We start from the raw sequence: 13,178 nt of genomic DNA, 5'->3' as shown, positions 1-13,178 counted from the left end.
CGGTGTTAGGGGATTTAGGGGATTGTCCCGAAGTTCCAAAGGGGAAGCTTCGATGTCCTTTCATCTCCGACATATATATTATTTCACATTAATTTTAAATACATGTACTACTTTTAACTTTTCTTTTCTTGATGTTCTTACGTTATTGTACGAAAATTTAATTTTAATTTATACGCACTATATCGATACGTATCTCGTATCGATACGATGGTTCGTTACGTATCTCTGAAATTAATTGAAATTTAATTCTGCGTAATGCCTTAACATTTTCCAAAAGTAAGTAACCTTCCAGCAGTAACAAATAATTTTAATATCCAGACAATTTAAACTCCGAGGGAAGGTTACACGATCTTAAATGTCGATTTCCTAAAACTTGTACTTGGTTGCGGTATAGTAATGCCGGAGAATTGGGATAAAGATGTTCATACCAACTGCTAGATATAAGGTATTGGCCATGTGCCAAATGGTCGATTCTTAGATCATGAATAGAATGAATTAAAGTAGGAACTTTTACGTCCACAGTTGGTATATCGACGCGTCAGAAGTACTATTTATATTGTTTTTTACGGAACAACTTTATGAAAGTCAAACCTACGATTTGTTTACTTTTCTAGAATACGTATGTGATAGAATAATATTTCCTAAGAAAACAAAATCAGATATATCTATGTATACCAATAAGATATTGTTAATTAAAAATAGTAAAATTTGTTTTGATCTCCTTTACTACATTTGTAATTCATTAAACGTATAGATTTTTGTCAAAAGATCTAATGTGTATGAAGGTGAAATTATGAATAGTAATAATTGAAAAATTGTATATATGATGAAAAAATATTGTCAATTAGAAATAGTAAAGGTTATAAGATTTTCCCTTACTACATTTTTAATTAATCAAATATATAGAGTCATGGCCAAAAATAAATGGACAGGTGTGGAAGTAAATATCAATGAAATTTAATTAAACTAGTACTAGTGTTATTGTATATTTAAGCTTTATTTATTGTATGTATGTCCTCATAGATATATGTATGTCATACATACATTGTTTAATAAATATTAAAATTAATAGTTTACATTTTTGTAAACTAGTCATATTTAGCGAAAATGAAACATATATTCATATTTGTTTAATCATCACTTTTAGAAGTATTATTCATTACAAAATTATAGAATATTATTAATTTCCAAATTCAAAATAACATTTGGGCAAATTATTAACTCACAAAATGATAAATATTGTTCTTAAGAATGCTGATTGTAGCTCTGATGCATTATGGCTTCTCAAAAAATCAGAGTAAGAATATTTGACCACAGTTCAAAAAGTGCAAGGCTTAATGTCTTGCTTATTCCTTCGATAAAACATGCATATATTGGAATGTACAACCTCAAAAAAGGTGTCATTGAATCATAAGTGATAAATAGACTGCGAGTGTTTATATATGGAAAGATATTTGAAATACAATACTGTAATAATATCTAATAAACGATACAGATTTCTAGTTAGACTCCACTTATTTAATTACATTTATAAGAATATGAATTTGCATAAACATTCATAATCGACTTATAAGAAATACTCAGTAGTTTGGATTAGGTTATATAATTTTTAGAACCTGATCTTATTTTGCATCCTATATTTTACATAATAAGAATACATTAAAAAATATCTGCAAAATTATGTTAAATTAAACTAGCCTACTAAAACAATTTAAAATTAAGGAACCTCATTCACACTGGTAGAATTACTTCTGGATTATTAGTAAACTGCGGATGTTTATGCATTTATAAGAAACTTGAAGGTTTAAGAATATATAGAATGTACGTAATGTGCAAAAATATTCTGTTATATTTGTTAATGTAGGTGGACAAACTAAAGAAGAGGTGATTGAAACAAACGAAAGATTAAGAATCGTAAGGATACGCCTCGACGGAAGCTACGAGATCGCTAAACGTGCCCTTGTTGAACTCATGTGCAAATATACTGATAGCAAGCAAGTTCGTAACGTATTTCAACGTTACAACCTGTTAAAACTAATGATTAAGGTAATTATAATATTGTATTCTTAAAGATTAATAATTTAGTATTCAAAGTTATCTAACGTATTCATGAATTCTACGTAATTTATAACATACTCTTCAACGTGAAACATTACTTAATAGATTTCAAATATCAGTATAATTAACATTAACGATACTTCTATATTCATTTATATTATAAAAACCATATTTTATCAATTTTTGACATGAAGTGAATCGTTGTAGTGTTAATATTTAAATAAAAAATATTAATTTTATTAAATGACATATATTAGATAATATTGATTTTATTCGTTAATACTAGACTAAACAGGATTTCTATGAAAGAAAATGTAAGTAAACTTTTCCAGTGTATTATTAAAGTCTAGTAATCTAGATTGCATTACATTTTAATAGGATTATCTTTAGTTTCATAACAGGTACATACCACGAATGCAATCCAGACATTTATGAGAGATAATAAATTATTTTCGTGGTTCCTTTAATATGAATAGTATACGAATATAGGTACGTGAAAATATAGCGAACAAAAAGCAATTTCGTTCCTAACACAGTTGCACATCTTTGTCTACAATTGTCCAGTGAAATCCACTGACCGTATTCTCTTCCGTACATCTTTTTGTCTAGTAACGTTACAACGAATGCTAATAACACTGGTATATGTTAAGTGAGTTGAAAGGTGTAAAGTTCACTTTGATTAAGATCGTAGATACAAACTTCAGGTTCAATTTCCAACAATAAAATTAATATTTTAAAAATCAATTCGTCATCAGTACTAATTATTAAACAACTAATTATGTAAATTCACTTTCGGCCCTAATAATTTGATACCTACAATTACAAATGTATATACAGATAATATCATCAAAACATCATCGATAAATAATTTTTAAATACAAATAATACTTTTTTTTATTTATTTTATTTATTAAAATTACAATCAATTCTCGTGTTGAGAATTTTCAGTAATTTTTCTGGCGTGGCGCAGTGACATGGCTGATTATTTATAATAAGTTAATACTTATTATAGATAAGTATAATTTATAAGTAAGTATTATAAATAAGTAAATATTACTTAATTTAGATAACTAACTAATACTCGAAACGATAAATCTTTTAACAAATATTCTTATAGATAAAAAAGACATGAATCATTCGAAGGATTTCTATGTTTGAAATTAGGAAAGAATCCTAATAAAATAGTTGGTCTGAATCAATACATATATATATAGCTTTCTTTCCGAACTTTTCCGAACCTTTCCGAACCGAATAGAAGCTATGGTTTTCTTTGCTTTTATTCGTTTCATGTAACTTATCAATATACGTAGATGAAAAGACGGGATATTCTGTAACAGTCAATTACTTTGGACACTAATTCATTCTGAACTCTTTTCCTTGTATTTCTTTTCTCAGAATTTACGCAATACTATAATAATGAAAGTGTTTATCTACACTTTCCAAAGAAATATTCCTTTCTATCAATATGTCAACAAAAGTACAATTTGCAGTAGATAAACAAATGATATTTTTTGATATTTTATTAAAACTATATAAATGTAAGTTATATTATGTTTCTTTAATTAAACCAAAATTCTTGAATTTAGTAGATAAATTTTCAAAAAAAAGATTATTTTTATTTTTTCAAGAAACTTTGTTTTTCAATACGACATTATGCATTTTGTACTATCTATCTATTAGAAGTATTATGTAGTTTAATAGAAATTCTTTAAGATTCCCAAGCAACTGTGTATGTGCTCCATATTCTCTGTATACCTTACATTTTTTCTCCCTAAACGCCTTTTTCCCTGCTCTTTCCACATTGTCATATTTTATTCTCGGCTACCGCTCCTTATGTTTCTCTTCCACCATTTTGTCCTCCAGATATTCTTCAATTTCCATTCCTATCTTGCACCAATCACAATAGCTTGACTCGTCAGGTTTGCTCCAATCATCCTTCCCTGTTCTTTTATTTTTAACCCTCTTTTAAGCTCTCTTTTTTCTTCTTCAAATCTTTCCTGCTTTCTTGTCATCTCCTATGTTGTTTCAGTTTCTACTTCTTCCATTACATCAATTACTTCTCTTTTCTATACTGATGGCGCTTCATTTTCAATTCTGCGGAGGTCTGCAATTTGATGAATTGTGCCTGCTCCTATCTGTAATATCTCGGGGATATAACTCGCTGCCCTTTTACATACTTATACCTTAATTCTCCTAACGTCAGACTCCATTCTCCATATGTATTCTGGAATGTTGGTATTTGATACTGGAATTATTTTCAGGCATCTTCTCTGTGCTCTTTCTATTTCCTCTTCTTCCTTCTCTTCCAACTGCGTACTTCCATTCCATACACGAACCCTGTACTGGTGTATCTATTAAGTACAACTTTCTTTTCAAGCCTCCAATTTCTGTTCTTCTCGCCAAGCTCCCTACTGTATTCGCGGTTTTTCAGACTTTCGCTGCGATACGGTGATCCTTAAATGCTTAAATGCAACGTGTTACCCGTTGATAACCAATGCCCCAAGTATTTATACCTATTGATTACTTCCATTCATTTTGAATATCAGTTCCCTGTCTCAGATAAATTGAAGACCTTAAAATCTTTAAATGCAATATATAGTTTTCTGCCTTTTTTTTAAATTTATTATCGATTAGGCCATTTAAGACAAATGTATGATCTAGCATACTTCTCTTTTATCAAAAGATTGCCTGACTTTCCTTTAGTATCTTGTCATCTTCTGATTCTCCCTCCCAAAATCTTTGTTGATAACTTAAAATCGTCATTAACTCATATTCAACGATCGGGAGGATGACTCCTCTGTAATTGGAAGCTACTTCCTCGTCCCTTACTTGATATGTATATTATTGGAAAAATCCTTATCTCTCCTCAGTTTTTCGCTAGCTATTTCATTAAGAAGTCCTCTCAATTTTGGCATCCATTTGCTGAGTACGTTTCCTAAAAATTCAACTTTAAGTTCATCTTGTTCTGCTGCTTTATTCTTTTTCGTCAATTTCAGAGATTTCCGTGCTTCTTCCTCTTCTATGTCTTTGTTTAGTGTTTCTTCATTTCCTACCACTTTTCTTTCTTTATCCTCCTGTGTTTCCCTTACCCGTTTCTCGTTCCCTTGCTTCTCCCTTTTCTTTCTTTCTTTCGTCCCCCAGGAATCGCTCATGAATTTGCTTTTCCATCCTCTTTCCACTTTTTCTTGTTTTTCCTCCTTCTTTTCCTTTATCACCCTCACCCTTTCCTCTTTAAGAATCTTTAGTTCGTCCTATCGTTTTATTTCTAGATATTTTTTGGACGTGTTCCATACTTATTTTATTTGCTCTTTACAATCTTTTACAAAGACTTCCCGGCTTCTCTTGTCGATTATGTATTTTATATTATATATATTTCTATTTATGTAAGTAAAATCCATCGAATTGAAATTATTTTTTGGTTACTAACTTTTAATTTTATGGAAAAGTTTCTTATTAAAAAATGTTGAGTAGGAGATCCACCAAACTGAAAATATTGGAACATTTTTTAAATTTAAGGTATAATATGCTTCAAAAACAAAATTTCTGCAATACATTTATATACGGTTAATTAATCTTTAAACGTCAAAATAAAGAGGTTGATGTAGAAATATTTGTATTAATGTATAAATAGTTTTAACTGAGTTTAAAATATTAAAATGTTTTTAAACCAAGATATAATATTTTTCAAAAACAGAAAATTCAATATGTTTTTATTTTACTAATTAATTACTAAATATCGTAATAATGAAATTAGTGGAGTTAATTCAGATTAAGATATTAAAATATTTATTTAAAATAAAAAATCTAATATGTTTCTATCTAACTAGTTAATGCTTAAATGTCACTGTAAACAAGTTGGCGCAAAAATATGTCAAATGATCTATATTTGTAAATATACAAGGGCATCTATGACTTTATCTTTCTAGGACGTCATCAAGTTGGAGACTCAATACTGGACACTGGTGGATATACCTAAACAGGAAAAACAGGAAACAGTGCCTGCCTTTGTTCTACGCGCATGTTCCATTATGGAAAAGACCCACAAAAGCGGGGAGGGTGTGAAAACTTCGGCCCGTCTGGCCGAGGAAGCTGATACCAAAAGAGAACGCATTGAAAGACTCGAAAGTGAGTTGAAATTCTATTACAGAAGATCAATTTTCCAAATATGGATTGTTCCAATGTATAAGATGTTTAAATATAAAGTTGAAAATCAATAGATTAGAGAACAATTGCTAAACATACATATGTTTGTTTTTCGAGAATGTATCTATTTTAACACGTTGACTGCCACGTGTGTTTTCAAAGAAATCTTCGTCGGTACCAGTGATCCCTGCGTTCCCTGCTAGGTACTCCCATCGATATTTTAATAATGCGAATTGCTCAAGTGGTGGTCTCAAGAATGATCTTTCGTTTCGTTTGTTCGCAACATTAAAACCACTAGCTGTTGTTGAATATAACGAAGGAAAGTGTGGTATAGGTTATTCCGACTAAATGGTTTCTTATGCCACCACAATTAGAAAAGGAATCAAATGGTACAGAAAACTTGCCATTCGATTCTTTTTGGGAATTTCTGTTGTAAACGCTTTGACGGTTTGTAAAATTGCAACAAGAAAAAATATAAATATTAGAATATTTAGACAATTATTAGTTGCAAAATTATTAGGGTTGTCTGAAAATACAAAATATCCTTGTCTTCGACGGAGTCGGCATAATATCGCCGTTCGAAAAAACGATTCCGAAAGAAGTATTAGACGCGCATGCAAACTACGTTATGTAAATAAAAGACGTGGAATGGAGCGAACAAAGACACGAAAGAATTTGAAGAAAACAATAAGTTATTGTCCAAATTGTCCCGACCAACCTCAGCTGTGTATAGAATGCTTTAAAGTTTTACATTCTAAATAATTTTTTTAATAAACCATTTTCGTATTTTTATTTTATAACAATTCAACTATTATTACAATTAATTATTAATTAACCATTTATTATTATGGAATATCTTTTCAAATACCTACGGCGATCCTTCGCAAGTAGTCAAATAAGCGACACCCGAATACGGTCAACGTGTTAATAATAAAAATAATATTGTTAATTTATAATATTATATTATAATGTTACTATCTATATATAATATCATACGAAATGCTTATATGAAAGATTTATAAATATTTTAAAGAGATAACTGATCACGAAAGAATTACGGAATGTATATGATTTCAATGATATCGTTGGATATATCATAACATGGTTCAATAAAAATGTTACGAAAATAAGTTGTAGCGATTATTAGAGAATATTACGAAAATAAAAATAAAAATAAATAAAATATATCTGAGAAGTTATCGCAGTGATTCCAGTTATGAATTGAATTCGAACTGAAATTAAACTATCTGCTAAATTAATAGTCCTATGTTATGATAGATTTATTTTTTTTACGCAAAATTACGAGCTGGATCGGCTAACGTAATGAAAGATATATGATTTCATCTAAAAAAACAAACTTGACCTACATATGTCCACTACGCATATTCTTACAAAAACTAATCACGTCAAATTATGTCCCCCTTGAAACCATTTCAAACATCCATTTCATCAGAATTGATACTACAATTTGAAGACAAACATGATCATTTGGTAATAGTAAAATAATTTACTAACTTAGTTTTGTTGTTAAATATATGTCTTTAAAATAAAATTTTAATAAAGTATAATAGATGAATAACAGTTTTAAAACAATTAAGTTCTTCGCTGTTCTTACCTAAGATCTATACGTATGTAACTATACATATATTGCTTTTTCTTACTATCTATATAATATAAATACACCTATTACAAATTATGGTTAATTACGACATACTTTTCAAAGCCATTAACGCTACTATTACCGACGTCTACAATACAAAACTTGCACCAAAGAGATCAAAATGGAAGGTGTGTAAAAATTGATGTACAATTCAAGAAAATGCAAGTTTTTATTTATATATTTTACAAAAAATCACACGAGTTCCCCAGTTGTGAATGCATAAACATACATACATATAGTGCTACAAAAATTACTATGAAAAATTGCAAATTGGTCATTTTAATTGTCAATTAATTTAACATGAATTGTTAAGACAATTTTAGTGTTAAAAATTATCTATCTTATAGTCGATTCTGTAGAATAAAGCGAATAGAAAGAAAATAAATATAACTGGAATGAAATGTCATATAATGTGTAAAACATTGAGGTTCAACTTCTTATAGAAAATGTTAAACGTGTCATAAAAAGATAAAGCCCGATATGACTTTAAAATAGATTACTGATTAAGTCAATTACGCATTGCATCAAATAGCATATACGTTATATACGTTTTTCATTGAACGTAATAGGTTTTACATTTGTTCTCTATCGATTTATTCCTCTGTATATATATATATATATATATATTATATAATATATATAATATATAATATATATAATATATAATATATATAATATATTATATATATATAAGTGGTAATATATACATATATCATATATATCATATTTATTTGTATGTATAGGTATGACAACAGCTCAAATTGAAGCAGAGAACACTCAAATGACTAACGACCTGTACAGATTATTGAAAAAGTACACGGGACTGAGAAATCTCATTCGAGACTTAAAGGTATTTATAAACTAAGTAAACCAAATTATTCTTTGCTTCACATGTCTTTTTTTCTTTCTTTTACATGTATCGAAACTGAATAAGTTGGTAAATAATTCCTGAAAAACATGTTCGAAAACATGCTCGCTTGAGAACCTTCCTTATGTTTTTAGCATGCAAATACACATATATACATATCTTATACGTAAATCCCACTTTATTTCTTCGTCCTTCATTATCCAAACAGAGTAACTATAAAAGAAGTTATTCAACAGAGAAAAGAAATGACTGTTCGTAAAATTATAAAAATTTATTTGCGTCAACGGAGCTATTGTTCAAAGTCAAAAACGTTTCTTCACATTGTCTTATAAATGCAAAAATGCCGGTCAGAGATTTTTATATGACGTACCCACAATACCGATACTTCGTTTAAGAAGAAATGGTACGACCGAGATGAATAAAGTAGGAATAACTTAGCGCTGCGCGGCCCACATAGATTTATCATTATCCACAATGCTCACTTCAAACCTGACAAAGTTCGTAAAGAAATAATAGTTTCCGGCACTGATTGATCAAGATTTCTTCGCGTTGCTTTTCTTAGACAGACAGTTTCGTAACGTATTGCTTGAAACAAATTCTAATCTACATCTTATTAGTCTAAAGCTTCTAGAAAAATAGAAAAATGTGGAACGTACTTTTTAGAATAAAACAATTGTATATTTATATCCAAGTATATCATAATTTACAAATACAATTAAACGTCTGTAGAGGTGGGGTTTAATGGACGAAATTACTCGTTGTTGAAACCGTCGAAAATATTTAAAATGATAGATTAGTATACAGACAATGTTCACAAAGACGCTCGTACTACCCGATTCGCTAAGACAGTCGTAAAATAGGATCGCTAATGACTCGTTAATTAGATCGCGGATAATTCGTTGATAACTGGTTGATAACTGATCGACAGCTGACTGTAACTCGTTTCCTTGCGATCGCGTTCGCTTGATTATACTGCTCGGGGGAGAGTCGGAAAATTCACATTCGTCTTCGTTCGACGATTGCACGTAGCGGCGACATTGTTTTGCTCGGAGTTTATTTATTCTTATATTACGTGTATTCTAACGATCCTGATACTCCGAGGCAAAACAACAACATGATTTGAAATGACCTCCAACTCATGACTTTTGTTTTTCTCTACTTTTTGTTTTTCTCGTTTTAATGTTGCTTTCCACGGTCATTAGCAACCTCGTGTACCTATCCTTGTTCAATTTTTAATATATTTACACTGATTCTAATGCATAAACATCCACAATATTATAATATTATGAACCATATGAAAGGTTTCTTATATAAATTTCTTATATAAATTTAGTTATCACATAGTGGTAAAGGGCCTCTTTATCTGCCTTTTCACTTTATAAGATAAAATAAAATATTCAATGTGATAACATTGATAATAATCTAATAGTTATTCTAGATATAAAAATATAATCACAATGTTCATTAATTCTTTCCAAATTGAAATTATCGAACTTTTCCTTACCAAGCAAATGACAGATCCAGTACAATTAAGAGGGTTGATAATAAAAACAATACTTGTAAAATTTGTTTACTTCTTAGATAATAACGCAAACTCACAACAGGGTAGAATTAATGTTATAAAAAATAATCTATACTTTAACTATCAAATGAAAATTAACCAGTTTTATAAAAACCTTCGTCACGAGGTCTTTATGGCTATAATTAAATAGGTATAGTTTTTCTGCGATATGATTATAAATGCACTCACTCAGGAATTGTGTATATTGTACATATTATTATACAGGGTGTTTGGTAACTGGTGGTACAAGCGGAAAGGAGATGATTCTACGCGAAAAAAGAAGTCGAAAATATAGAATAACAATTTTTAATAAAAATGTTTCGTTTGAGGCTTTGTTTTCGAGAAAATCGATTGTGAATTTTCGCTCGGTACGCGTGCGGTACGTTTTAACGGATCTCACTCGCTGTCATGGAGAAAAATAAACGTGTACAGAAATTGTTTTTGTCATGAATTCTTTAATTTTTTCATTTACCAATTTACAATTACTCACTATTTTGTCATAGACCATGACCTACCTTATGTTAATAATACTAATGCTCTGTCTCCCACAGGAGGAATACAATAGCTCAAAAGTGTATCCAATCTTTCCCCGTTATCCGATCTTAAAGGACATGATAAAGGATATAATGCATAATCCAGACTATATGGAAGTTTGTCACGAGGTGGACCAAGCATAGCGGCCAGACCCCCTCCACCGCTCGCCACGTATGACCTTGTAAAAAGGATCTTAGCGTGGACGTTGGTGAAGGGGGTGTACCAGAAACAAGCCTGAGCAAGACTTTCACTTCTCCATTCATGGTGACTAATTACCGCAAATTCTGTTTTATTTCACACTTACGGTCTCTATAAAAATCTACATATCTGTGTTTATAGCACGTTCCGTCTGATGATATTCAGCCGGTACATATTTACAAGAAACTATACATCACCTTGTGTGTACGCTAATTGGAATCATGTTTGTTAATTGAATGCCCGAAGAAAATATGCGTGAATGCAAAGTAAAGAAATATGACATTGAGTTGTGAGGGGAAAAGGAACAGAAGATAGATTTTATAAAAAAATATATAATTAAACGAACATTCCTTTGAAGATTCTCCGTATGTTGGAATGATGCTTCTAGTATAGTATTTTTCGTGGTATTTTATGGTATCACGAGAGATCTGCTACTTGGCGACAATAAATAACAATACAAATGCAGAAATTAATTTTTGTTGCATTTTTATTGAATAAAGAATTTTTAGAATTATAGAATAACTTATTAGTATTTCAAGAGAGAAGAGGATAATTCATCAAAAATGAAATTATGTAAAATTATTTGCTTGTTGTGATTCTAAAATTTCGTCTTTTCGATCTGAAAAATAAGATAATTATCAAAAGGATTCTTTAATGTGAAAATTCATCAAAATATAGAAAGAAATAAAGATATATTTCGACAGGAGCGCCAAGTACTACAAGAACAACTAATTCCAACATAGGGAAGAAATAAAATTGATCATCTTAGTTTCTGATTACGATCGGAATAGCCGCTTGCACGTTGAAACACAAAATACAAAAATTACACCAGTACGTTTCATACGTAAACGTTGTGTAAAGGTGGTGTAAAATTTTTGTTAAGGCAGTTCATAATGGAGAAAATCCTTAGATTTATAAGATGTGTCCCCATCGTCGAGTGTTGTGTATCTTTGTATGCAAATTATATCGTATGCGCGTGCATGTGCTTATCAAAATAAACAAATGATTTAAGTGATTAAGTGTAAAATGCAACACTCTGCTTCCTGCTACTCGATGGTCGTAATACGTGATGCCGTCATTAAGCATTGTCAACTTAATAAGAGTTTGTTGAACAAAGGAGACCTCTCTTTACCTACGAACAGGACAAACGGTAGCAATTTAGTAAGATAATATATTTATTCTGCGTCAAATATCGCTTTGCGAATGATGACACTCTTTTTCGTAATACAGAAACATTTTGCTTCGACTACGGTGGGAACTAGATATTTAGGTATAACATCATTAACTCATTAATAATCGTTGTCGTACGCGATGGTGTAACCGTAACCGATGTAACACAGGATGATGTTGATGGTGATGTTGCACAGAGAAAAATTTATTGTATCCATTATTTTATGTTATAATTTTTTCTATAGAGTTTATTGAAGTTTAATATCGTACCAACTATAAAATTATTAGCGGTACTACAGGAGGATATATCGTAGTGCGAGATATTAATTTGCACTAATTTATCAAGTAATTTTGTATCCTCGATAGATATTAACAAACTTGATTTCGCTTTATTCGTGCATATTCAACACTTAAATAGCGATTTTTTAAATCTCATACTGGAAGTCATTTGAAAAAGAATAAGTCATTAAAAGTTCAATACAAAGGATTTGTCTTTCACTTCTATCATGGTTCTCAAATTTCTTCTCGTCTTTTTCTTTCGTAAAATTTTAAATTCTGCAGGAATAATCTTTTCTATTTTATGAAACAAATGATTCTATACCTTTGTATTTTGTTGTATCTATGCTTTATTTATCAATTGTTTAGATATGTAACATTATACACATAAAGTATTTCTTAAACTCCTAAAAGAAAAATGCCTAACAGAGTTAAAATTTATTTATCTTGAACATATAAAAACATAATTTTTCCGTCTAGTGAAAGTGGAAAAATTGTTATCAATATCTTTACTTCGCGCAGCAAGCAGTTCACTGATAATATCCTGTACGAACTTCTTTTCATCATCAGTTGAAAAACTACACGATGTATGTGCTGTATTCACATTCGACTCCAATTGAAACGCAATGACTGCTTTGTATATCTTGGTTGAAACAGTGCTAACCATAGATCATACACATTTACGTTATTGTATAATAACGCAGAAAGAA

The 13,178-nt window shown here is 30.1% G+C and overlaps 1 protein-coding gene across 2 annotated transcripts in view; it reads left to right on the top strand.

The window, feature by feature from the left end:
* LOC100747378 overlaps positions 1-12,010 on the top strand; it is a 13,148-nt gene extending 1,138 nt beyond the window's left edge. For both annotated transcript variants that reach the window (XM_033323424.1, XM_033323425.1), the window contains exons 2-5: positions 1,865-2,046; positions 5,985-6,183; positions 8,605-8,711; positions 10,842-12,010. In XM_033323424.1, the coding sequence (XP_033179315.1) occupies positions 1,865-2,046; positions 5,985-6,183; positions 8,605-8,711; positions 10,842-10,967 (614 nt within the window). In that variant the 3' untranslated portion in view covers positions 10,968-12,010. The remainder of the gene's footprint in view (positions 1-1,864; positions 2,047-5,984; positions 6,184-8,604; positions 8,712-10,841) is intronic.
* The last annotated feature ends 1,168 nt before the right edge of the window (positions 12,011-13,178 follow it).

This window comes from Bombus impatiens, unplaced genomic scaffold (genome assembly GCF_000188095.3).
Source record: "Bombus impatiens unplaced genomic scaffold, BIMP_2.2 scf_0977, whole genome shotgun sequence".
NCBI classification, from domain to species: domain Eukaryota; kingdom Metazoa; phylum Arthropoda; class Insecta; order Hymenoptera; family Apidae; genus Bombus; species Bombus impatiens.
This window is presented reverse-complemented; position numbering and strand designations above follow the sequence as displayed.